The sequence below is a fragment of the Pleurodeles waltl genome, chromosome 11 (assembly GCF_031143425.1).
Source record: "Pleurodeles waltl isolate 20211129_DDA chromosome 11, aPleWal1.hap1.20221129, whole genome shotgun sequence".
Taxonomy (NCBI): Eukaryota; Metazoa; Chordata; class Amphibia; order Caudata; family Salamandridae; genus Pleurodeles; species Pleurodeles waltl.
Window position 1 is genome coordinate 927,575,332 of NC_090450.1, and position 24,297 is coordinate 927,599,628.

The 24,297-nt window shown below is 40.1% G+C and overlaps 1 protein-coding gene across 2 annotated transcripts in view; it reads right to left on the reverse strand.

Moving 5' to 3' along the window:
- Positions 1 to 3,704: 3,704 nt before the first annotated feature.
- The window catches only part of RILPL1 (Rab interacting lysosomal protein like 1), a 97,694-nt gene continuing 77,101 nt past the window's right edge, over positions 3,705 to 24,297 (reverse strand). Inside the window, exons 6-8 of one of the 2 annotated variants that reach the window (XM_069215004.1) lie at positions 17,502 to 17,594; positions 13,499 to 13,586; positions 3,705 to 7,328 (exon numbers count right to left, since the gene is read on the reverse strand). In XM_069215004.1, coding sequence (XP_069071105.1) covers positions 7,323 to 7,328; positions 13,499 to 13,586; positions 17,502 to 17,594 — 187 coding nt within the window. In that variant the 3' untranslated portion in view covers positions 3,705 to 7,322. The remainder of the gene's footprint in view (positions 7,329 to 13,498; positions 13,587 to 17,501; positions 17,595 to 24,297) is intronic. The other variant, XM_069215005.1, reaches the window with a different exon arrangement.

A 24,297-nucleotide genomic window follows, 5' to 3' on the forward strand; every position in this document is an offset into this window, starting at 1 on the left:
ATTTCTTTTTTGGATGTAGCAGGCATGGCAACTTTCTTCTCACATTCCCCCAGAGGAATGGAAATACTTAAGGACATTGTCTCCAGCAGGCTTCTAAAGGGATCCCCTAATCGTTGGAACTTTCACATACACATTATCAACCTAACATACCAATAAAGGGTTGATCTTGAGAAATGTTCCGACATCCGCAGAAAAAACATCCACAGGCTGGTCCTCACTACAAAGGAAATATGTTACACAACAGTTGTGCATGCAAGGGAACAGTTTTCTTTTACAAAGCATTTGGTGAGTGCCACATTACTGCAAATTATGATATTTTCCTCCCTGAGCGGGCACTGCGTGAGGCTGTGGAAGCGTATCCTTTGCTCAACAGAGAGGATCTGAGAAATGATTGTTCAGAATGCATGTCAATCGGCAGGCCACTGGTGCCATTTATTTGCTCACTTTAATTCAGGAAGTTACTAAGGACAAATCATTAGAGAGATTGTGGTTTTACAAAAAAATTGTCATTACCACTTCTATTTCAACAGCAGAGTTGGAACAATGTTTTTCAACTTTAAACAGAATCAAGACATTCCTGAGGAACACCACGATTGAGGAAAGACTAAGGCCCAGATTTATACTTTTTTAGCGCCCCAGTTGCATCATTTTTTGGCGCAAAGAAAGTATAAATATGGGCCTAAATGCTTTAGCAATGCTCTCTATAGAGAGACCTTGATAAGAGAATCCCAGACATTAATATGCAAGTCATTGAGAAGTCTGCAACTATGAAACACAGACTTACTGATTTTGTCTTCAAAAAGCGAACAATATTTGTTAATCCTAAAACTTCTTGAATGGTGACCTGCTCAGTTGTTCCTCATCTGCTCAACAGATACTGAAATCACTGATGTTTGCATGGCGTCAGTCTTTCCAACATTTACCATATGATTGCTCTGAAACTCCGATTATGTTATATTTTAGCAGCACCTCTCTCAATAAGTTGTGTGGGTTCATCCAGCCTTCTTTTCAATTGCTATCTGATCCAAAACACCTATTTATTTTTTGATAACTTTGTTCTGCCTGTCAACTGCAAGATAAGACTGGTGCTGCAGTAGGTCACCAGCTTTGTTGGGCCACCACCACCACTTCTGAACAACAACGCATCACTCACAATGTTTGTAACTGATGCAGCTGTTTTTCATGATGTAATGGACCGGAAAACGGAGCTAATGGAGCCCCATCATCAGGATGGGGTGATGTGATCATATTTCTTCTTCTGAATGAGACATACTGTGCCTTGTAGGGTGACCTACTGCCTTTTAATGTTTATTCCTTGCTGTCTTATTGTGTCCAGTCAGACAAATCACAATAACTTGTATTTCCTCATTCATTTCATTTGTAAAGGTACATAAATAAATAAGGAAATCTGTGAGGTAGTCAGCATTGTGCTCTCAAAGTCTGTTAGGAAGTTCTGTACTGAATAAGCGGCAACCTACATCATTATCATATGACATCTCTTTATTGATGTAATAACTACACTTTCACAATTGCCTTATTAGCCCTTCTTGCTCTCTCAAATGTACTTAAAAACGCACCATTTGCCCAGTTTTTTTCAACATTTTCTCAGGGAGGAGAAACCTCCCTTATTGCAGTCGGGCTTGCTCACAACAGGTCGCTTATTCAAACTTTTATGCCCCTCCTTTTCAAATGTCACCAGCCACCACTGGTCTTTAGGTTAGACCTAAGAGAGAAAAAAATCAGGCTTAGGGAAGATGTTTCTACAGCTGATATGCACACATGCAGTGAAGGCAGGAGCACAGCTCATTATTCTTTCCTTCTCCCATGACCATGCTGCACATACTCAAGACGGGCAAACCCCTTGTCGTGCTGGTGTTTTTTTGGTATCGTTTGTTGGTTTGACTCAGATCCTGTCCTCTCTGTTTAATCTCCCACCTGCTGCGCTATAACGTGGACTGCAATGCCTAACTTCTATGGGACTCTGGTTGCAAAGCATTTCTAGATCAGTGGTGTACCTGATGTGGGTAAAGAACCTGTGCTTTCTAAGTGAGTCCACAGTTGATAAGGTGATTGCAAGAAGTTTATGAGTGAGATGGCCACTATTTCAATGGCTGAGAAGGTTGAAGCGGACCGAGCTGTCTTGTTAGTATGGCGTGTTTCTTTCCTTAGAATTCCTGCTCTTTTCTGACAAGGTTTTCCACCTGGGCCAGCTTCCCACCAGACTGCTGGGCTAGTCATATTCACAATCCCAAAACCCCACTGTGACAGAATCAGGCTCTCTCAGTATAATTGTCATGTGCCCTGATGTAAAGTGAAGCTGACTGTTAAAGCCGCTGGAACACTGAATGCCTCCATGCCAAATATCCATGCACTTCCTGCGCTGGCATTCAGGTGGTACCATGCACTTGACGACAGTACACCTCACCTGTCATGATTAAGAAGATCAGAGAGTAAATTAATCCCTAGTTGGATGTAACATTCCTACTAGCCTGGTATTAGATTGGATATGAGATAAACAACAAAAGTTCAAACAGTAGATTGTTGTAAAGAAAACGCTGACGAGTCCAATTCATGATTATGAAAAACAGAACATAGAGTTAATCTATTGGTTGTTGTAACCTAACCATCAGAATTTCAAGCCGATTTTATTATTTTTTTGCAAAGCATCTACCAGTAATCTCACATTTGGTAAAGTCAAGCAGAAGAAACTAGAAAACATCTGCAAAATCGCTGTGTGCTATCTGTGCTAAACAGAAATTACGTGTTAAACGGCCGTTTCAGATGCTCAAAAGCTGGACCAAGAAACTGCTATACCAGAGGGTTCGAGTAAGTAAAGCCCCGGGAAGCCTATGAAGATCTGATATGGAGGGCGCACTTCCAGCACACCTTTTGTACCAGGAAAGTGAGAGGGGACATAAAAGACGGAGATGCCTGACAAGATGGCACTGAGTGGACAGCCAGAACCCATTCAGGGTATATACAAAGGTGGAGGAAGTAGTTTAGTAGCATGGGGCTCCTACTCCTTTCAGGCATTAGCGCTGCGATGAGGGCTCTACATTTGCTAGCAGTGCAGTTATGATATATATATATATTTCGGAGGGTATTTCAGAATAAAATCAGATTTTGACTCACAAGTATATCCTTTATTTCGCTAATGCGTTTGGATTGTTTAAAGTTGTCTGGATGGAATCAGTTTTTTTTTTTTTTTACATTTGGGGGAAACTATTGTTTGAAAAAGTTGGGTTTTTGTATCTTTGGGTGGGCACTGTATGCATGTAAAAAGAGGCTTCAGGGGTTGATGACAATGGCACAAGTGACAAAGGGGCACTGACTAGTTATTAGAAACATCCACCAAGTGAGGTATGGGGTAGATTGACTATTAGGTGGAAATGGAAGGTACCATGTCGTCGTACAGGTTCCTTGATATCTTGTCACCCAGAGCCAATGATGGAACCATTACGCTTTCCAAAGTTTTCCTCCGTTTCCACGACAAACGGTTAAGCAATAAAAACTCCAAGTGGTACAAAACAGAGCTGCAAGTCAAGTCTTTCATCAATGTTTATGACCATGAACAAACAGCACTTGTATGTCTCAATGCACCAAAAGCGCACATCATTGTAGCTCATATTGACAAATGAAGATAGCAATGAAATACATTTTACAAAAACAGCTGTAAAATGAGTAAAGACAACGTAATTCAAACACAAATTTGAAATGTTCTCATTTTATTAACCAAGATCGTAGATTTCCTAATGGCAAAATTCCAAGGCACTCTCACCATGTGCACCAGTATCTACACTATCTACACGATTTAGGCACTATAAATATAGTGAAATAGACATTCATAATCCCTTTGGAAGATGCACTTTGTACAAGAGATTCCGTACTCATGATGCTAATACTTAGGCGAGATCAAGAAGGTAGGCCCTCCCAGATACAAGTGATTTCATGATTGTTTTTCCACTAGGGACATCACACAATCTAAAATGCACAGCATAAACGTTTAGAAAAAGATGTTCATTGTACAATAGTAAGGAGCTGAAACTGGCTTACTGAGTGAAAGGTAATCCACACAATTGGATCTGAAAATAAGTGGGTGTCATCAAATGACAAAAAGGGAGTTTAATGTTGATGCTTGAAATAATGTATCTCTCCTCCCCACCCTTCACTCCCAACCAAAAACAAACTAACCAGCCAGGAGTGTTCGGACAGAAACTGCATCACATGTGGCTCTGTGTAGTTGCAGAAGTAGGCAAACTAGCTGTTTTTGCTCTAATATGGACTCATAGACCAAGAACCTTTGGGACCAACATTCAGGACATGCAGGTTACAAAAACAAAAAGAAAACCTTCTGTGAGTAGTAGCAAATAAATAAATAAAATATTAAACACAAACAATAGTTCTGAGGGTGGCTGTGTAGGGGCACTACTCCCACCTCTGTACTATTAATAAAATGATGACTTCACAAAGTAATTTATTGGAAAAATCAACATTTTAGTTTTATTTCATTCCACAAAGAACGCTCACATTTAAAGAACAGTTCCCACGATGCTGAAGGGAAGAAACCTGGAAATATTTATTCCTCTAAATGTTGAATTTTAGGAGCCATTTGCCCTGTTAATTATTTCTTCTTATCCGGCACCTTGTGGCGCTGCTGCCCTCCAAGACGCGATGCCTCAAACAGTGAACTCCACATATGGGCATGCTGCCTTTCGTACCCAAACTCAGCAAATTTACTTAGCCAAAGAATAAGACGTTCCCAAACAAGTAATCACAGGTTAACCTATGTCCAAATGTTGCAGTGTACACAGGCTCCCTTGAGGCCTGCATCACAAAGAATTTAGCTGTTATACGGAAATCTATAAACCCTAAATTGCATGCTACGATTTGCTTTTTTTTTTTTTTGGTATGCACATTACCACGTCAAATGCCTAAAATAACCAAACAGATTTTCACCTGTTGGAAAATCAGTAAGTTAAATTTTTAGGTACAAATGCACCATAATTGTTTCCTTCTTTCTCTTCACAGAAAGACTTTGTGGGTGTTTTCTGCCTTCGCAATGGTCAGAAGATATGCCTAGTCCAGGAACAACTATGTGCCAACCAACCCTAAACCTAAACGTACTGCTGAGTTTTGACATACTGGCCTATTTTACAATTTTCTATTGGCAGGAGTAAAATGCTAGATTCTGTCTCTTAGGTCCTTTAATTCTAAACAGGTTCTCTGATTCTACACCCATCTAAAATTAAAGCAGGTGTAAAAAACAGGCTTATGAATGAGTTTGTGCCCTTTCCCTAACACAAAACTCTATTACTTTAGAAAAGACTGATCCATCAATTGGGATATCTCATTTTACAGTTCAATTCACCCTTCTTTAGAATGATCAACCTAAAGGCCTTCAAATTCCAGTAATTGTCGCTCTACCCCATTAGAAAGAGACTGTTTGCATTCTACAGCTGAAACAAGGTACACACCCACTCATAAAATGGTTTACTAACTTACCCATTAATTCACTCAAGAACAATGTAATGTCTGTGATAGTGGCAACAGAGGTGGATCCAATAAAAAAAAAAAAAAAAGGTTTCCAATGATTATCCCAGCCAACACGGAAATCAACCTGGCTTTCAGAAGTGCACAACCGTTCTGGCAAAGTTTCTTGTGTTTAAAAACACAGGTCACCAAACGGTTATAATAGAAACATGAAATTCCTAAGATTTGCAGAGGTTAACAGGAGTATTACTTTAAAAAAGTACAGATTTTATGATGTGATACTAAGTTCTTGTGCATAAATGTAAGAGCAATAACAAATTCTCTTGATTTAACAACAATAAAACGGAGCTCATACACAGAAGTAAATAAAGTTGCAATCAGTCATTTTCAGAAAAATCAGAATTACCTATGGAATTCACACCCCATGTCAAACTGTTTAAGTTTCCATGTTACAAATTTCAAAAAGCAAAACCACTGCAAACTTATGTGTCATAAAACAAAGCCCTCACAAGAACCTGTAGAGATGCAGATGCATTTTTAAGGGGAAGAAATTAGTTGCTGTAAATATTACTGCCTGAGATATTGTCATGAAACAGTTAGAAGAAACATCTCCTTGCAGAGCACTTTTATACAACGTATCTTTTAAAAAACATCAATTATTTTTTACAATAGCAAAACATTTTAAGTTACTTTTAAAGTGCTTCATGCAGCTTAGAAAGGCCAAGAAAACAAAGGTCTGTTTAACCAAGGAAGAATTTGTACTGTCGTTGATTCCATCCTATATGAATGGCAGAGAGTGAATCCAGGATTTCCTGGAGTCCAAACACAATTAACATGTTTTAATAAAAGCACTATAAAAGTAGGCAAATTATTATTTTTGTATCATTCACTTTAAGAATGTCATGCTTTTTCAGAAAAACATGGAGTTAATTGGTTATAAAAATCTATACAAATCTCGAAAATAGGTTATTTCCCTCATAAACAATGTTTTCATCACATAGTACTTTTTCCACATACATTTCCTCCATCTCATCTTTTGTGCAGTTTCCGGTGATTAGGAATTTGCTGGTATGAACAAATGAACTGATTTCAAATTTGCCTCTAGGTCCTTTGCAATTCTTCGTTTTTGCAGTCTCCAGACGGAAATCTATTAGGCGCCAGGACTTCATTCATAGCATCGATGTCCATTTCAAGTGCAACACTGGGAAGTGGGTAATATCATCATTGTGCAACTTCTGGCTTTGGGCACTGGAAGATTTAAAAAGCCTTTTGCACAAGGTACTAATTACAAACTTGCAGCTGAAAAAAATAATAATAATAACACAAGTGCTTTTTTAGCAAAACTGCACAAGAGCTAACCTTGAGCTGGAATAGCTCATGGCTTCCCTTTTCTCATTAGCACACTTTTCTAGTATTTTAAATAAGCTTGAATTACATAAAAGTATTGCTAGGATGCCAAAGACTAATGTTGATATAATTATATATATATATATAGGTCTATAAAACTGGGACTCATCCCAGTGCATCCATGTATAAAAGATGATCAGAACATTGTTCTCTTCTGCCCATGAACATGTAAGCAGCTCATATATAAATGTCTTTTCTCTTGAAATATATAACCATTCTGAAGTAGGTAGCAAATAAAGATATTTTGTAGTCCAAAAGCAATGAGAGTTCCAGGCAGCAACTCAAGTTACAGGTCTTGCAATGCCTCTTGCCCTTGCTCTGTGTAGTAATTTTCTCTGTTATATTCATCCCAGGCGCCAAAGGATTCTTCAAAGTGGACGTTTTTGTGAGTTGTCGATGTGCGCTTTTTATCTCGAGAGAAGAAACTAAATCTTTAAAAAAGAAATAATTGGCGAATTAATGCACTGCATCATGGAAGTTGTTTTACAGTGTAGTATTCAAGGCGTTTGTATGTTAATACTGAGAGTTGTTAATACTGATCTACAAGAATACTGAATCCTCAACAAAGGACTACAGTGTAAGGCAAGTAGATATTTACTTTTCTTAACACCACCCATCCTTGCTTTCAGAGGTAAATACAAGCACAATTAACAAGAGCGATTATATTTACAGTACTATAGTAGTGAAGTCGATGTAGTGGATGCAAAACTATTGTCATGCAGTGTATTACAAACTAATACAGTGACCCACTGCCCTTGAAGGCACCCGGCCACTCAACAACTACACAATACAAATGAACATATAATGTATACAATGTACGTGTCTTGTTAAATCTTCTTCCACTTCATCTACTAGCCCACATCAGCTTCCAGAGTTAGAAAAGCTTCTCCTTTTATTCAACGAGGGACTAATACAAACGCTAGCAAAGTTTTACAGGAGAGTGCTTACTGAATGGGACTAGGGAAATATGTTTAAAACCTGCAACAGGTCATCCTTTCTACCCTCAACACTAAACATAAGACATCCTAAAGACTTCACTAGACATGCTTATGGACGTGGAAGGGTGATGTAGAGATTGTAGGGCTCTCAATCGCAGTTCTGCCAACACTTCAAACATATTATAATAAGCTCTAGCTTACAAATATTCAGACAGTGAGGATTTATTTTGTTGGGCAGCATTTTTTGATGGTGGTTAGTGGTGTCTTCACCAGCACCCGAAATTTGCTTTAAATTTAGTCAACTGGAGTTCGCGTTAAGGTGAGTTGTGAAAAACAAGCACTTGCTGATGATCAGCTATGCAATGGATAAGACCCCCACACTTAAGCATTCACCTCTCACTAACATCTATAAAAAATGCACCCGCATTTAGGAACACTCGATTTCACTGGTACAGCGGGCTCATTCCCTGTGTGAAACTCAGACCCCTACAACAACATTAGTTTCTATATGCTGCTTGGAGATGGGTCAACATAGATTTCCTATCTCTTCCACGATTCCAATCGTCAATGCAACATTTATTTTTTGACACCATTCATATTTTCAAAACCAACAAATGTGTGACAATTAATAAAATGCCTCTACAGGCCAGAAACTTCAGCACTGAGATCCCCACCACAGAGGTCTGGAATATAGGCTTCCAACTTATCCAAAACTGCTAGGGTTAGTTCTTCAGTGTGCACCTGCACTTGAAAAGTGACCATTCAGAAAAGTTTAAACTTCACAACATTTCATGGCTGGTGTCCTCTTATGGGATGGAAGCTGAAAAGAAGGGGCCTTGTGCAGAAAATCCAAGAAGAGGCCTTGTGCAGCATACCATAAATACTTTTTAAAGCACAAAGCCTACTTTCCAACTTTCAGCAAACATATGAATTGTGTTAAATTTCAACCATTGTTGTGGACTGCAGGTCATTATATTTGAATGACTGGATAGTGTCTGCAGGAACCATCCAGGCCACAAACAGTAAACCTATTTTTATAAATAGATCCCCCAATTTTGTATTCCTGCAACTCTGATATTAAGCTGATGTTTTAAAGGACTCCAGAAATTGTGGCCACTGAAGTGAACGGCAAAGCAGATTTTTAAAAATATAATAAAAAGAAAAAAAGAAAAAGAAAACTTACTAAGGGAAACAATCTACACTCAAAACCGGTCATGTTTTTGCTTTCAATGATCAAACCCTAAAATAAAAATTATGTAAAATGGCAATTTTAATAACTCATTTTTGTTTTCAACATGTATAAAAAAGATTTACAAACTTTATTCCAAAGGGCCTGGCACATAAAACCAATAGGGTAATATTTCATAAAAAGTAGTGCCTTTGTGCCTGTGTTATAATCAACTATCAGACTATAATTAACATGGAAGAGACGTTACTACTGAACTATACAACTGATGGTGAGTAGCAACCCTACACATTGCAAGAAGTTCTACTTTAGTAGTTTGTCCAGGTCCCAAACACCAGGAAGCATAGTCCGAAACAGAGCATTAACATTTAAAGTTTGTTGCAACTCGCAGAACAAAGAAAGCTACGACTATCTCTGCTCAATTACCAGGTGTCAACAAATAATAATATAAAGTATGGGCCATAACCATTTTATCTAGTTAGAAACACAATTTTCGTTGGACTGCAAACAAAGTGAGCAAATGATGTGATGAATGCCACTTCAGCACTAATACATACACAGTTGTTTGACAGACCTTTAGGCCATGCGAGAGGGGCATGTCTAAACCGACAGGAGTAGTGTCTTCTCAGGATGGGCAGGTGGATGGTATATCACTGACCACAAGCAAACAGCTGGTTTGCTGGCTGACGTGTGACTCCATCGACTGAAATGACAATGTCCTTGTGTGTGTGGGAGACTTTCTGTTGAGAAGACATCCAACATTCACAATCCCTGGTTCTCACTCTGCAGGGGGAGGCTCACGAGCTGTTTTGCTCCTCGGGGGCGTTCTAGATCAGGGGGGTTATCTGAAGGCAAGATAGGACCCATCTGTATCTTGACAAACCTCGAGGCCAAACTCCTCTGGGCTACCCTGGTCGACTCACAGCTCTTTTTTAAACACCTTTTATTGGATTTTAAGACATGTACAACACAAATAAACCTTGTTTCACAGTTATCAAGCATAGAACCTAGGTCCTCAGGGCACACATTAACTACACACAATAAGCCCATCCGTATAAGCCCCCCCCCATTCCTCCAGATCTTTTGGTGCTTCTCAGGGCTGCAACAGGGCCTATATATGGGGTTTTTCTGCCACAGCATAATATTCCAGTCCATGATTCCATTTAGCTATCAGGACTTCTTGCGCCAATGACGTGCAAGGTCCATCTTTGTAATAATGAAGCCTGTGACAACGAAAATCTTTGTGTATTGACTCCCTCCACCCTACTCGTCCATTAACCCAAGTAGCATCACCTTTGGGTCCTGGTTTACTGACCTGCCCACTACAAGTGATATTGTGGAACAAACTGTTCACCAGTACAGCTGTTTGATAGGACATTCCCATATAGTGTGAAAAAAGAGTCCTAAGGATTGGTAACATCTCAAACACTGTGGGTCTAGGTCATTATTAATTTTGTAGAGCCTTGTGGGGCTAAAATAAACATGGTGCAGGTATTGTAACTGGATCAGTCACCATTTAAGAAATTGCCAGCGTCCTAGGGGCCATTCTGGCCTCCACCTAATCTTCTTCTTTCAGGGGCCCCACGTCACCCCGACCCCTCCTTCAAAGTCCTCATACTCTGGATTTTATTCACCAGCATGCAGTATAAGATAGAAATACTTTTCTTGCCCACCTGTACGTCTGCAATATGTGTCTCAAGAGGGATGTGTTGCAGAAAGGTTTGTGTAGGATCGAGGGAAGCCTCAAGTGCATGACGCAGCTGTAGATATAGATATAATTGTGTCTTGCGTATTTCATACATGTCAGCGAGATATGAAATGTGCACATGGCAGTGCCCTGTCAGAAGTCCCAAAGCCTGGATACACCACTATTATCCAGTTCCAGAAGCCCTCCAGCAAGATTGTATGCTTGAACCATTTCCCAGCCGACAATGGTCTGTGTTGCAGGTGGGAGGTTTGTGGGTGTACTGGAACCATAAAGTAGGTTGAGGATCCCCTGGTGTTCAAGGGCGCAAAGCTCTAATGTTATGGAGGGGTTGTGCCACCTGGCGAATAGCCAGTCATTTACAGGTATTAAGTGGCTGGCCCAATAGTACAATCTTAGATCAGCAGTCCCCAGTCCCCCATAATAGGGGATGAGAACCCACTCACCATCTCTGCAGCAGATCAGTAATGATTGAAAATGGCACAGTGTCAAAAGAGGCCTGGCCTTTAAACAACAGAGTAAGTGAGCAACACATGGCGCGTCAGTACAGTACTGTTCCCAGTCCAGATGGCTAAAATAAAGTGACAATAGGTCACCCCTCATTAATCCAAGGCCTTTAGCTGCTTAAAGCCTTGAAAACAACTCTTGTTGACCAAGGTGTCTCTGTATTTGTAAAGGCTCAGGTGGATGGTCTCCCATACAGACTCAATAGACACTGTTCACCTCATCTAGTTATTAGACTGTCCCAAGGAATGCCACCACAGGTAGGGTGAATGTACTGTACCCCAGTGAGAGCCATGGAATATCTTAAATAATGCCCCAACTTCAAACATCAGAGGGCTTTAAAGGTCTGCATGAATGAGAGGATGAGCATTGCTGCCCAGCAGGAGTGCAATTTTATGTTTATTTTACCAACCAATTGGATACCCATAGTCATGTAAAAAAATGTATATTGAGCCCTCTAGCCAACAATAAGATCATCGTCATCCTCTGAATCACCGATTATGGTTGGTTCAAGACGAGCACCCGTCTGGGACTGTCTTTTTTTGCTGCCAAAACAAGCTTCACATTCCAGAGAACCTGGTGGTGCCTTCATTTAAGTTATTAGTGAATGGGACTGCTTTCACGAGCTTGTCCAGCCAACATGTGAGGCCCTCCATCACTTCAATCACTGAACTTGGACAAGCCACTGCACATCTAGCATAGGATGGCAACAACTATTTATTATCTCACTCAGTGCGTCTTGCGAGTGGATGCCATTCATATGGGGGTGTAATGGTCTACACAGTTTTTTGTAATCTTCTCATTGGAGATGTATTTGCTCATAAACCTCAAGGAATTATAGAGATTAGAATGTAAGAGACCCCAAAAAAATATCAGGACCTTTTATCAGCATAAAGCAATTTTGTTCAAGTCATTTGAATTTGGTGTATTAATGTCAAACATATGCAACACATTTTTCTATACTATAGAAATAATATATCACATAAATAATTCACATCAACTGTCAAAATTCTTATGTGTATATCATTATATATTATGTTAATTAGTTATTCAGAGTGACCACATGCATCGTTCATTTTCTACAAGTCATCCTGATGCTTAGAATTATCATTTATTCAATGATGTTTAAAAGGACTGAACTACTAGTTCCCTGAAATGTGCATTATGTGGTTGAATTTAGACAGAAGAAAGCAATGGAAGACTGGAACATTTCAAATTGCCCTCCTTAGACTGAAAGTCTCTAAATGTTCCCACCATAACCAATGATTTGTTGGGGATCTTTAATAAACATAAAACAACTGTTCTACAGGACAGGTGTGCCCACTTAATTTCTTGCAATAGCCAATATTATATCTGATATAATATATAGAATTTAAATTGGAGAAACACAAACGTGTCGAATAGGTCTCACAATGGAAAGTACAAATAGATTACGCAAATGACCAATAAAAAGCACCACATGGTAAAAAGGCAAGAAGTGTTTTTTCGTTATTGTAAGAATTTGATTTTGGCCTTTTGTGCAGAATATCTTCATTATAAACAACTCTTTCTGGACAAGATACATACAATGATATACACCACAAGAGGATGCAAAGTGCAGGATTAGCAAACAGTAACTGCACACTAACACACAAACATAGCTGGTTATGGAATTGTTTTTTTTTTCTCTTGTTAAAAAATACGTATTCAAGGCAGGTGTATTAGCTTGATTACAGAACAAAAGTGCTTGCAAATGAAGCCGTAAAGGCTCAGGGATGAACTAACTCATAAGGTTAATATGCCCATTGGTCATTCCGATTGACAGATGTGACCCCGTACTGTGATTAAAAGATCCCACAGGCAGCCAATCGGAATGCAACCAACTGCAAATATTAAAGCAACAGTACTACTAGATGCATCCAGAAAAAAATGATTTTAATATTTGCAAAATCTTGCATTTTTTATACATTTGTACAATACTTTCTAATAAAAAGGTGTGCAATTTTTATTTTGCCAAGCACCCAGTTTTAGCCTTAAGTGCTGACAGGACACTACTGGACAGCAAGCATCCAAGTAATATCGGCCACCGCGTGATGTGTTCTAACTGAATAAATAAAAAAAATCAAAATTTATATGGGAAATTATATGGGGAATTAATAGGAATTATGGGAAAATGTTACTCCTCAAAAAGTTGCTGATACTGTAGTACTGCTGCTTTACTACACACACGAGTCATGCAAGGAAAGCCAAACTTAAAAAGGCAAACTAAAAAAGAAAGAAAGTGCCTACAAGGGAAACAAGTCTTCTGATTGGCTGCAATGTGGGATCGTCTGGAATCAAACCAGCTGCTACCATGGGCATTATGGCTGTGAACATCCTGGTCAGAAAAGTACAGACACAAAGATAAAAGACTAGAGTAAGAAACAAATACATTCCAAAAAAGAAACAATCAATATGAGTGGTGGACCAAGTTTGGACTATCACACAGTGTATTTTTCAAGTTTGTTTAGCAAAAAAGGTATGTTACAGCTGCATCTCCGAAGATCAATGAAGTTTGGAGTTTCCCCCTGGAGTTCCAATGCAGTCAGTGGTATGTTGTTATGCAGAATAGAGGCAATTACCACAAGGAGAACTTGACTATAAAAAGCCACTGTGGGAAGGAGCCAAGTCGGCCCATGTCTAAGGAAGAATTTAAAGTGTGGATCAAACTGACAGATCCCCCAAATGGAGGATGGAACAGCGGGCATTTAAAGTGTACATTCTCAGCTATTAATGAGATGGATCAGTCACCGTGAGCTTTGTTTACAACCTAAGATTTATCTTGTACCAAAGCGCCAGGCGGAAGGTAGAAGAGATCATCACATATTAAAGCTGCTTCGTAGGCAGCTACAGCTAAAACCACTTTGCACTTCAGAAATCCTATTTTGGGTCTGTTTCAAAAAAATGTAATGCAAACTCTGCTAAAGCAGAAACTACTGCCAGAAAAGCCCAATGGATGTCGCTAACACATTTAAAACAATTAGTTTGATCAAGAAAGCCAGAGGCATCTAGGGCTTGGCCATGTGGGATGCTGGCACCTGAAAAGAGCTATACAGAATGACCAGGTGCACAAGGATCCAAAGTTATCTATGCCTACTTCAATGCCTCTAGCTTCCTGCAGCACCAAATCTAAAATCTATGACTCAGTTGATGTGGATATATAAACTTCCATGGGCCTTACAAGCTTTCAGCAGCAAAACCTATGTAGTCATTTACTTCCACTTTGAATCCTTCCCCAATAGCTAAAGTATTGGTACTGCAACTTTGTATCACAGAAATACAGAAGTTGACAGGAGGTCTAAGCAGACATTTTAATTCAATATTTCACATACCTCCCCCAATTGTGACACCTAGGTCATTATAGTTTGAATTTTATACTCACTTTACTGTTCTCCTGTCTTGGTCCATGAATTCCTTCACTGTGTGAAAATGTATGCAAGTAAATTTCATATCGTTCCTATCTTACTTGTTTAGGGCTTACATAAAATTACTTGTTTTACACCAAGTGAATTAACTGAGGAGTCACTGAGTGGTTCTTGTGTTACTTAGCACTAAAGCTAGTTGACCCACACGATCAGGGATTACCCGCCGGCTTAAAAATAACAGGTCCCAGTTAGCAGTACAAACACTGTGGCTTTTCAAAAAGAATGTAAGCACTCAACAGCTGAAACTGTGTGTAATGTCTCATCTTGTTTTTTTCTGTGAAGAGTTTTCAGTACTTTCCAATCTGAGAATAAATGCGCCAAAACAGTTTTAAAATGTTACGTTGGTTAGTTTTATAAATTAAGAAAACGCTCACGATCACTCTAGTCTGACATTTCCACAACTATGAACAAGCTGTTTCATTCTGCCATTAACCTACATTCCCCTTCAACAGCCTTACATTTTTTAAACAAAATTAGATTTCATACCCGAAAACTGAATATATCTGTTTGCAATTTAGAGACCATTTTGTTGGAGTCTGAACATCATCTTCCTCGTACCTACGTACTACATATAATGGCCTTCTGTTAATGTTTTCTTTGAAATTTAATTTTACAGTGAAAACATTTTCTCAGAACCAACCACTTCGTTATTTTTACTTCCTTTATAAAAATGAAAAACCTTTTTGCAATTTTCAAGAAATAATTCAAGGTAGTGATTTCCTAGAGGGCATCCCAAAGCATTAAAGAAACCATGACTATCAGCCCATCATTATAAGAACAGGGAGCTCCGGCCCTGCCCTCGAAGAAACTGAAAGGTAATGCTTCGGTAGAGAACTAGAGTACCCGTCAATACAGCAACCTACTCCAGCCACACTTCAAGCCAAGCCAACCCCAGAACAAATACAATCCACATGCCATACACACCAGCTGCCAGATTTATCCAACCCTTCAGCCCCAGCGAGTCGGACGCTACCCCCACACAGTATGAGCCAATCTGCCCCAATCTTACTCAATCTGCGACAAGTAGAATCCAGAATGCACGTTCATCCCAACCCGCCCACACTCCAACCTAATCTGTAAACCATGCAGACTCTCCTACCCCTACAAGTACAGCCCAAAAGGCACACCACCAGTCCAGCCAAACTTACCCTCCAATCGTCTTTGTTCCTGGTCAACTAATATCTGCCCTATTAAAAGAATTAGTGTCAACTCTAATAATCCACACTTTTAATTATCCATGAAATGAATCCAACATTTAACACAAACAAAAAAACAACAACTTTATTTTGGGTATTTTTTAAGTGTTGACCAAGCCCTGAATAGCAACAGAGCACAGCAATCGATGATAATCAAAACTGGGTTACGTAATGTATAGCAGCGGAGATGCAAATCAGGAAAGTGATGTGGCTGAGATGCAAAATCATAACTATAGGAACATAAAAATACAATATTGGAGTGGAAAATGCACGCAGCATTGTTAGATGGGTTGTAGTGAGTGCCACAGAAATGAGGGTTGTAGGTTATGACCCACGCTGTTAAAACGTGAGTCTTAAGGATAGTTGGGATGTATTTTTAAAGTGCAAAACTGGCTGATTTAAAAAAAAAAATCATTTTCTGCATCTCTGGTTGTGAAAGTTCTTTAGGCGAAGAAAAATGGAAAAGTTCCTCACAATCCTAGTTTTGCATCAAGGAGATCTTAATTACAATACACTATGCACTAAAAAACTCCACCCACGAGACCTCAGAACCCTTTGTTACTTAGATAAATAACTGAACTATTTTAACACTGCTTCTCAAGTACATTTCCTGTCTTTTGAGCTTCTATAGAGATGTATACAGAAACGTAAACTGAATGCAAGGAGCCTTGTTTCATCCTCTCTACTAAAAGGAAATTTAAACTGCAATTAACACAGCTAAATATAAGCAACAGCCTTGTTAAATAGAAATTTGTCCAAAGCAGGGTACTTTAAAATCACAGAATGCAGGTCAGAGGAATGGCAAAGGCAGCCATACGCATGACTTCTTGTCCCAGAGATGGACAAGTAGTATGGGCTGAGTAGCTGCATGCTCCTTAGCACGTTTTTGGAAGACAATTAGCACCGGATTCCCTTTCTGCCCCTTGTAGCGGAAACAGACTGCTGGGAGGATCTGACAGTCATCAGCTAGATGTTACCTGGGACTTGGTGCTTCAGCATACTTAAGCGGGGGTGGCATCCTGTTAGTTGAATTTAAGCTGTTTGGATGTTGTCCAAAAATTCAAATGCATTTTAGCAGGAATTTCTGCATCATCTGTAGAGCAGCCTAATAGAATGATGGACAGCATTTGCCTGTTTTACATCATAAAGTAAGAACTGTTCAATTACGAAATTGCAGTTACAGCTACAGACTCTCAGGCCAAAAGACAATTTTCCTACAAGCCATTGAGCCAACTGGGGATCAATCAATTTGAAAGATTTGAAGTACTAGACACTGTTCTGTCTCCTAAGAGGGTGGAAATGGAAAACTTGCTGAAAGAAAAGGAAGGGGCTGTTACATCATTGCTCAGAAAGAGTGAAAGCATTTCCAAGCAAACTTAACGGTAGGTACTGTTTTTGTGTATCTTATTTTCAAATAAGAATTCATTGTTTGGAGAACTTCACACAAGTTCACGTCTGCTATCCCGGTGCTCTAGGCTGGCATTGTCACTCTGAAAAAAGGAAATATTTTTTTTACAATATCTTACTTTTATCTTCCTCGGATGTGTGTGTGCCTAAACTCACTGAACTACCACATTAACTAAATAAAGAACACTGCAATGAAAACAGCAGATCAAAGAAATCACTACTTACAATCGTTTAATACCGGATTCTTGTTGTGTTGGCATTTTTGAATGAATTATGGGTGTTGGGTGTATCACTTTATTTTCTTCTTCTGCTTCCTCACTGTATATAAATAAAGCAAATTATTAACCCATCTCCTTCCTGCACATCCAAATACAATATAAAACTTAATCAAGAAAAAAAACAAAAAACTTTTTTTTACTTTGTTGCTAGGAACTTTCAACTTCCTTCTTTCTCCTGGTACAAGAAGACTTATCCTCATCACAACCTGACACTGATACATCAGATGATAATTCTGTTTTGAACCATTATCATACGACATCACTTTAGGAGGTATTCTCTTGATGCAGATGATGTGAAGTGTGAGATGGCTGCCTTAACTTCTGCAATCTTAAGTACAAAGTCAAGAAACTTTACTTCCCAAAAATGCCCGTGCGTGCCTCACCAGTTCGATATTTTTCAATCCTGTTATGCATGTACTTAACTAGAAATGCTGGTAAAAAAAACAGCATTTTATACAGATAAAATTTCTAATTCCATTAGACTGTTTAAAATGTTCCACAAAAAAAAGAGTGTTATTAAAGAAAATGTCCAGCTTTCAAGGTAATAGCAGACACATATGACAAAAGTGTGACTGGACCCAACTTCACCAACATCCTATTTTAATGGTTACGAAAGCATGAACTAACCAGCTGAACAACAAACATGCAACCAATTTTCACTGCACAGTTACAAAATGATTCAAGCACTTTTGACTTTCTCTAATCTTTTTACAGTGAACTGTGAATGTTTTTATAAATTAATTAGAGACGACAACAACTAGCTAATGCAAGCACTTCCACATCTCCATGCAGGTTTAACTGTAACTGATCTATTTTGGGATTACACTGGAAAGAAAATAAATGTTTAAAGTGAACAGGTTGAAGTATTTAGGAACTTTATGTATTACATTGTGCAAAAGTATTTTGGGCATGTAGCTGAAAATGTTCCCTATATTTTCTTTACAGCGACTAGTGTCTTTTTAAACTGTCTATAACACAAATTTGATAAACAAAGTAAAACATATGTGTGAGTATTCTGAGCCAACTGCTATTCCTGAAATTTCTCTAAATTCTTGGTTTGAAGATCTGGTTTTCTTTTCATCTTGATTTTCATTTATTTCCATTCTGCTTCTGCAAATACCATATTTTGTCACCTGATCCACTTCATTTCTCCTTTCTAGATCTTTAATTTTCCTTTCCCTGCTCACTATCGATCTGTAGCATGTTCTATATGTTTGTTACTTTATGTCTGGATAGCTCTCACTTGCCTTCTCACTATCTTTAAGACACTTCTATTCCCTTTTCTTTGTTCCTTCTCCACCCACTCTCTCTTTTTTCTCTTCACTGATGTTTAAAAATATGATGTTGTAAATGAACAGCTCTTCAAAGCAGATCAAAGTTAAAATAGATCAGGGATCAAGGAGTCTTGACTTCTGCAAATTAAAATCTTGTTTAGGCAACATCATCTCATAGCCAGCAGGAGGAATATTCCTAGCTAGAAATAAAAAAGAAACAATCTTTAATCCATTTCAATCCTGAACAGGCTCAAGTACTTCCAGTAGGGACCAACAACATACTGTGCACTTCTATAACAGGTTTTAAACCATTACTGTTGAGCAAAAAAGGTCCTGGTCAGGATATGGATCTGAGATGACCTGGACATACAGAGAGGAGGAGGATATAGTTGGCAGTCGCAGTCGAGTTCTCTCCATTTCAACACTTATTTAAAATTTGCTGGCATGTGCATTAGACCAGTTGTTCAAATTAAGCTGTGGATTGCCAAATCCATGTCATAATTTCTGCATAACCACCATTTTTCATCATATCCATTATGTATAAATCTATTTTACAAGAATATTCTAAAAACAAAACTAGGGCCATATTCCACCATCCTGGACCTATACTGAACATTCATAAAACATAATATTGCATTATATGACAGTGCTTGAATTTGCTCACAGAACAATTGCATTCAAGGATTTTCAGTCTAGCCTGGCAAGTTCACTGTAATAACATCTAGTATTCGGAGACAGTTTCCTTTCTAACCTCCGTTAGCATCCTGTACATCTTTCATGGTTTTTATTTTAACTTATTCTCTTGTCATCCCTCCTATTGGAAGGCAGTTCCATATATCTCGCAGCCTTTTGGTTATGACCTTTCTTAAGTAACTTTGCGATAGGCTGGAATGCTAGCCAGAGCATTCCAAGCACTGTTTGTGTGCATTATTTCTCTGACAAGTCCCATCACATGGTCTCTTTTTCCACTCACTGCAACTGAAAAAGGCCCATCCTTTCGAGTGTATCCAGACAACCATACCCTGATATACGTACAAGTATGTCATATATCACCCAGTCTTTTTATCTCCTCCATAAGATTTCTGGTTGAGGGCATGCACCAACTCACAAGGCCTTCTACAGACAGTCACAAAACAAAAACTGACTGAACAGCCAACACTCCTCTGGTGCTTCATACTGCCCCGCCATATTGCTTTAAAACATTGAAGTCAGATACAATACCAAGGACAGTCTAAGGTTTCTGAACCTAAAAGTTATACTTACCCAGAAATTAAATTAATCTTTTGCACTTGACTGACAATATTTAACATTTTCTGAAATGTTCCACTCTTCCTGATATACCCCCTTTAATGCTGGTCTTACCTTTCTCAACAGGGTACTCCACTCTGAAAAAACTATATTCGGCAATGATTATGGGGCACCCCTTTGTTATCCCTTTTAACCATTCACTGGTACCCTTTTATTCCTAAACTAAGACCTATGAACAGAGACATTGGATGCAAGCTTTGCCTCTGAGCATTGTCAGGTTTTTAAGAAATCCACACACACTACACTAATCAAGTTCCTGCATAGTCATTCACAATCTGATTGTTTACCATAAACATACGTTTCAGGGGTCAGATCATGCAGCTACTGATTATGTAATCTAACTGGTGTGGAATAATCCAGTAGTGAAACTTTCATTTGGTTCTCCATTATTTATGCTAACCTGGTTAAGGCTTATGAGCCTACAGCTGCCAGTGTCAACCCCACTTCATAGGTTTTGATCTGCAGCCACATCTGCTAGCATCCCATCTGCCAAACAGTGCTGCAACTCAGTTTGCACAATTCGCTCCAGAGCAGGTCCTGGATATACATGGTGCAGGACAAATGGACAGTTTAAGGTAAGGACCCTGCTAGGCTTAGCCTCCAAAGGCCTTAATTCATCACCTTTCACACGTACTAAAGCCCAAGTACCTAGACCCGATACTGCCCACACAGTGAGCTTTAAACTGTGTACTTTGTGCCTTTTTGCTCATGAATATTTATGCTGCTGAGCACAACATTCCCACATAAGAGAAATAGTAAATATGAATAACAACATTAGTAACTATGGAAGGTTTGCTAATACTAACCTCTCATACTGGAGCCTGAGAGGCTTCTAGCTTTACCGTGTTCAAACATCGGAAAATCTTAATAATAGCAGACAACTGTGATAACTGTGTAAAGTACATCCTATTCAGCAGATATGTATAGCTTTTGACTTGTATACTGCCAGAAAACAGCTGTGACAACTTCAGTGTCGGATAACTACTAGTGAGGGCATCTTTTTTTTCATTTTTTTCCAGCTAGTCAAGCTATCATCCACCATTTTCAATGCAAGTAATTATTATACATAGTTGTTATAATTCTCTGTGCTGTTAAAAAAAATACCAAGTGTTTGAAAAGCCTTTATACATCACTTCCAAACCTTTGTTTAACGCACTGCTGTTGAAGAATCACTGTCTACAATGTACACTGAGTGTGCTTTGGGCCAGCCTCTAAGCCATGAATGGAAGGCTTTCCTGCTTATCTCAGTTTCCTGCTCCTTCCTTATCCAATGAGTTTCCTCTGTAGTCTTGTGCTTGTCCCGGCCTGATGCCTTCCTGGCTATATGACTTGCACTGCTAACATGAGGGGATTCATTTTTGATTCTCTTTAAACATCAATGGGTCTGCATTGCTTTATACACTTTCTCCTGCCTTCTCAGATAATTTTTTTTATTTTTTTTAACTTGACTTTTTTTGCATTGTTTGTGTGAGCATCCGGCAGCTGCACGCTACTACATAGCCACTTTCTTCTCGGAACAGCTGCTGTCTGTCTGCCACCTGCTTTGTTTTTATTCGTTTTTAAAAAACATTTTTTATTAATTATTAGTGCATCACTAGTGTATAATGATACTAGGCAACTCACTTGTCTTTTAGAGTTTGTGAACACTTTATTTAAATTTAAAGAGACAGTCTGCAATTTTGAAACCGTAAATTAAAATGCCAGAATGGCAGCTGAAGCATAACCACTTCAGTTTTACTGCCCATTTTTGCGCATGTCTAACGATGCACCAGTGGCCATCTTGAATTCACTTTTCTTTATGATAAAAAACATTCCAAGATAGCCACTGATGCATCGGGATGCATGTGTTTGAATGCACTGTGTGGCACCAGCCTACATTTTCTATTGTTTTTTTTCTTAAACAATAGCAATCAAGGGGGGATGCAAGCCAGTTTGAAGGAAGCCCTGCGGCCCTCAGCCCCCAATAAAGTATCCTGGGATGCTGCTGCCTCCCTCGCTACACTACCTGGAAGGTTCCTGACCCCCTTGAAGTGCACCAGCAGGCTTCAAAGAGCTGCTCCACCTACTACGCTCTTCCAGGCTGCGTGGACCTGGAGGCCTGGAGATGCGGCCTGCGACAGGTAGTGCAGAGGGATGCGAATGACGGGTGCATATCACCCAAACTCAGACACAGTGACCCAGACGGAGACATAACGGTTGGGTAATTCCATCCCCCCACCGCACAAATGTTGCAGGCGAGCCCTCTACTGGAGAAGTGCCACAACTGATGCCGTGTCCGGCTGCGTTGGCTGCTCAGGATAGTGTGTGGCCAAGGTGGAGGCACCAAAGCTACAGTGGCTCCCTCCTGGTCTGCTGCAATGGGGACCCTGGATAGGAAGAACCCACTGTTCTCCTGGTTGATCCTGGTTCGGCTGGGTGACCATCGGGAGGGGCCCTGTATCTCAGCTCTGGGTGCCTCTCCTCCCTCACCAATGCAAACTGGGGCCTCTCCTGCCATATAACCCCTCCCTCAACCGAGCTCTTCGCGCCCCCCCACCCCCCCATTCCCCATGAACTACATTGGCTGCCCTGACCCCTACTTAACTTCGACGACTCTTGCAATGGGAATGATCAGGGAGCAAACACCGGGGGTCTCAGTAGTGTCTTGTGGAAACACCTCCTTATCCTGCAGGCACCCAGGCCAAAGTCTTGGGCCAGCGACTAGGAGGTCAATACGCACGTGTCAAATCCACAGAATCTACTCTGGCATTCCTTGGCCCATCGGTCACTGACACCAGTGCACACATCAAGGCCTTGCAAGATCAAGTGGCATATCTCAGATGACGCATAGATGACCAGGAAAGAAGATCTTGGCGCAACAACATACGGATAGTGGGCCTCCAAGAACATGCAGAGGGTCCCAGCATGGCGCTTTACCTCGAAGACTGGTTCTCAACGACCATCCTGCAGGGAAACACTCTACTTTCTTCTCTATCAAGCATGACCACAGTGTGCCAGGCAGGCCACACACCGCTCTCCCCAGGACCTCCTCCACACCTGGTGGTCACCCGCCCGTTCAACTACAGGGATAGGGACCATATCCTGCAGGTCATCCATACCAGAGGCCTGTGGAAGGTGAAGAAACTCAAGGTAATATTTTCCCGGACTACACACTACTGGTGCAACAACGAGGGCCTCCTTCATGGCCATGAAACAATGCTTTCGTTCACATAACATCAAATACACCCTCCAATTCCCTGAAACGCTACAGATCATGCAAGAGACAGTACCATCATCTGCGCCAACCCAGAGGATGTATGGTCTTGGCTGGAACGAAAGGGCATTACAGCTTCTCCGGGGGAATCCTTCCCCCTTGGAGTGGAAAGTGCAGGATTGTCACAGATCACACAACAAATGCTACTCGGTTGGCGCTACAAAGGAACAGGTTGCCAGGGAGAGGGCGCAGGTAGTTGCAGAAGTTGAGCAATGAGCGGCGAACCCTATCTCACTGGTTCGGTTGTGGGAATTCACAAAAGTGACTCTCCAGACACAGACCTAGATTTGATGGCTTTATTACTAGGAGGAGGCCCTGAAGTGACTCCTCAAACGACTGTGGAAGTAATATAGGAATACACAGGCATTGGGACTGTCCTATCTTATCCCGGGTTACTCTGTGCATCATGCGGTAAGACGTGGTGAGATGATGCGGCACTGGTGTATTGGCTGAGGGTTGCATGCTCCGTTCATACAGACTGCTGCTGCCACCCACACTTGCAGACAGCAACATAGTAATTTACTAGATTAAAAGTTTTGTTCCTTGCAGCATTACAGTGCTATTGGTCAGGCACCTTATGGTGCACTAGCTTAGGAAGGGTGTTCAATGCTAATTTCAGGTTTCCATTTGTTAGTCCTGAGTGATGTTAACCCTTTTTTTCTATCCTCATTTCTTTACTCATGTTACATTGGTTATGTGTGTGTCGTCGATGGGGCATGGCGGGGAGGTTGAGGTGGTGGGTGGGATCCATGGGGTGATAACGGAGATGTTATGCGAAACGCTATAGGGTACACCAATACTTAAGCAGATGCAAAATCCAGTTTGCATTACTTCAGGAGACCCCGGACCTTGAAAGTATGTACAAATGAGGGCATGGTACAATTATAGGGACCACCTGCTCTCATTAC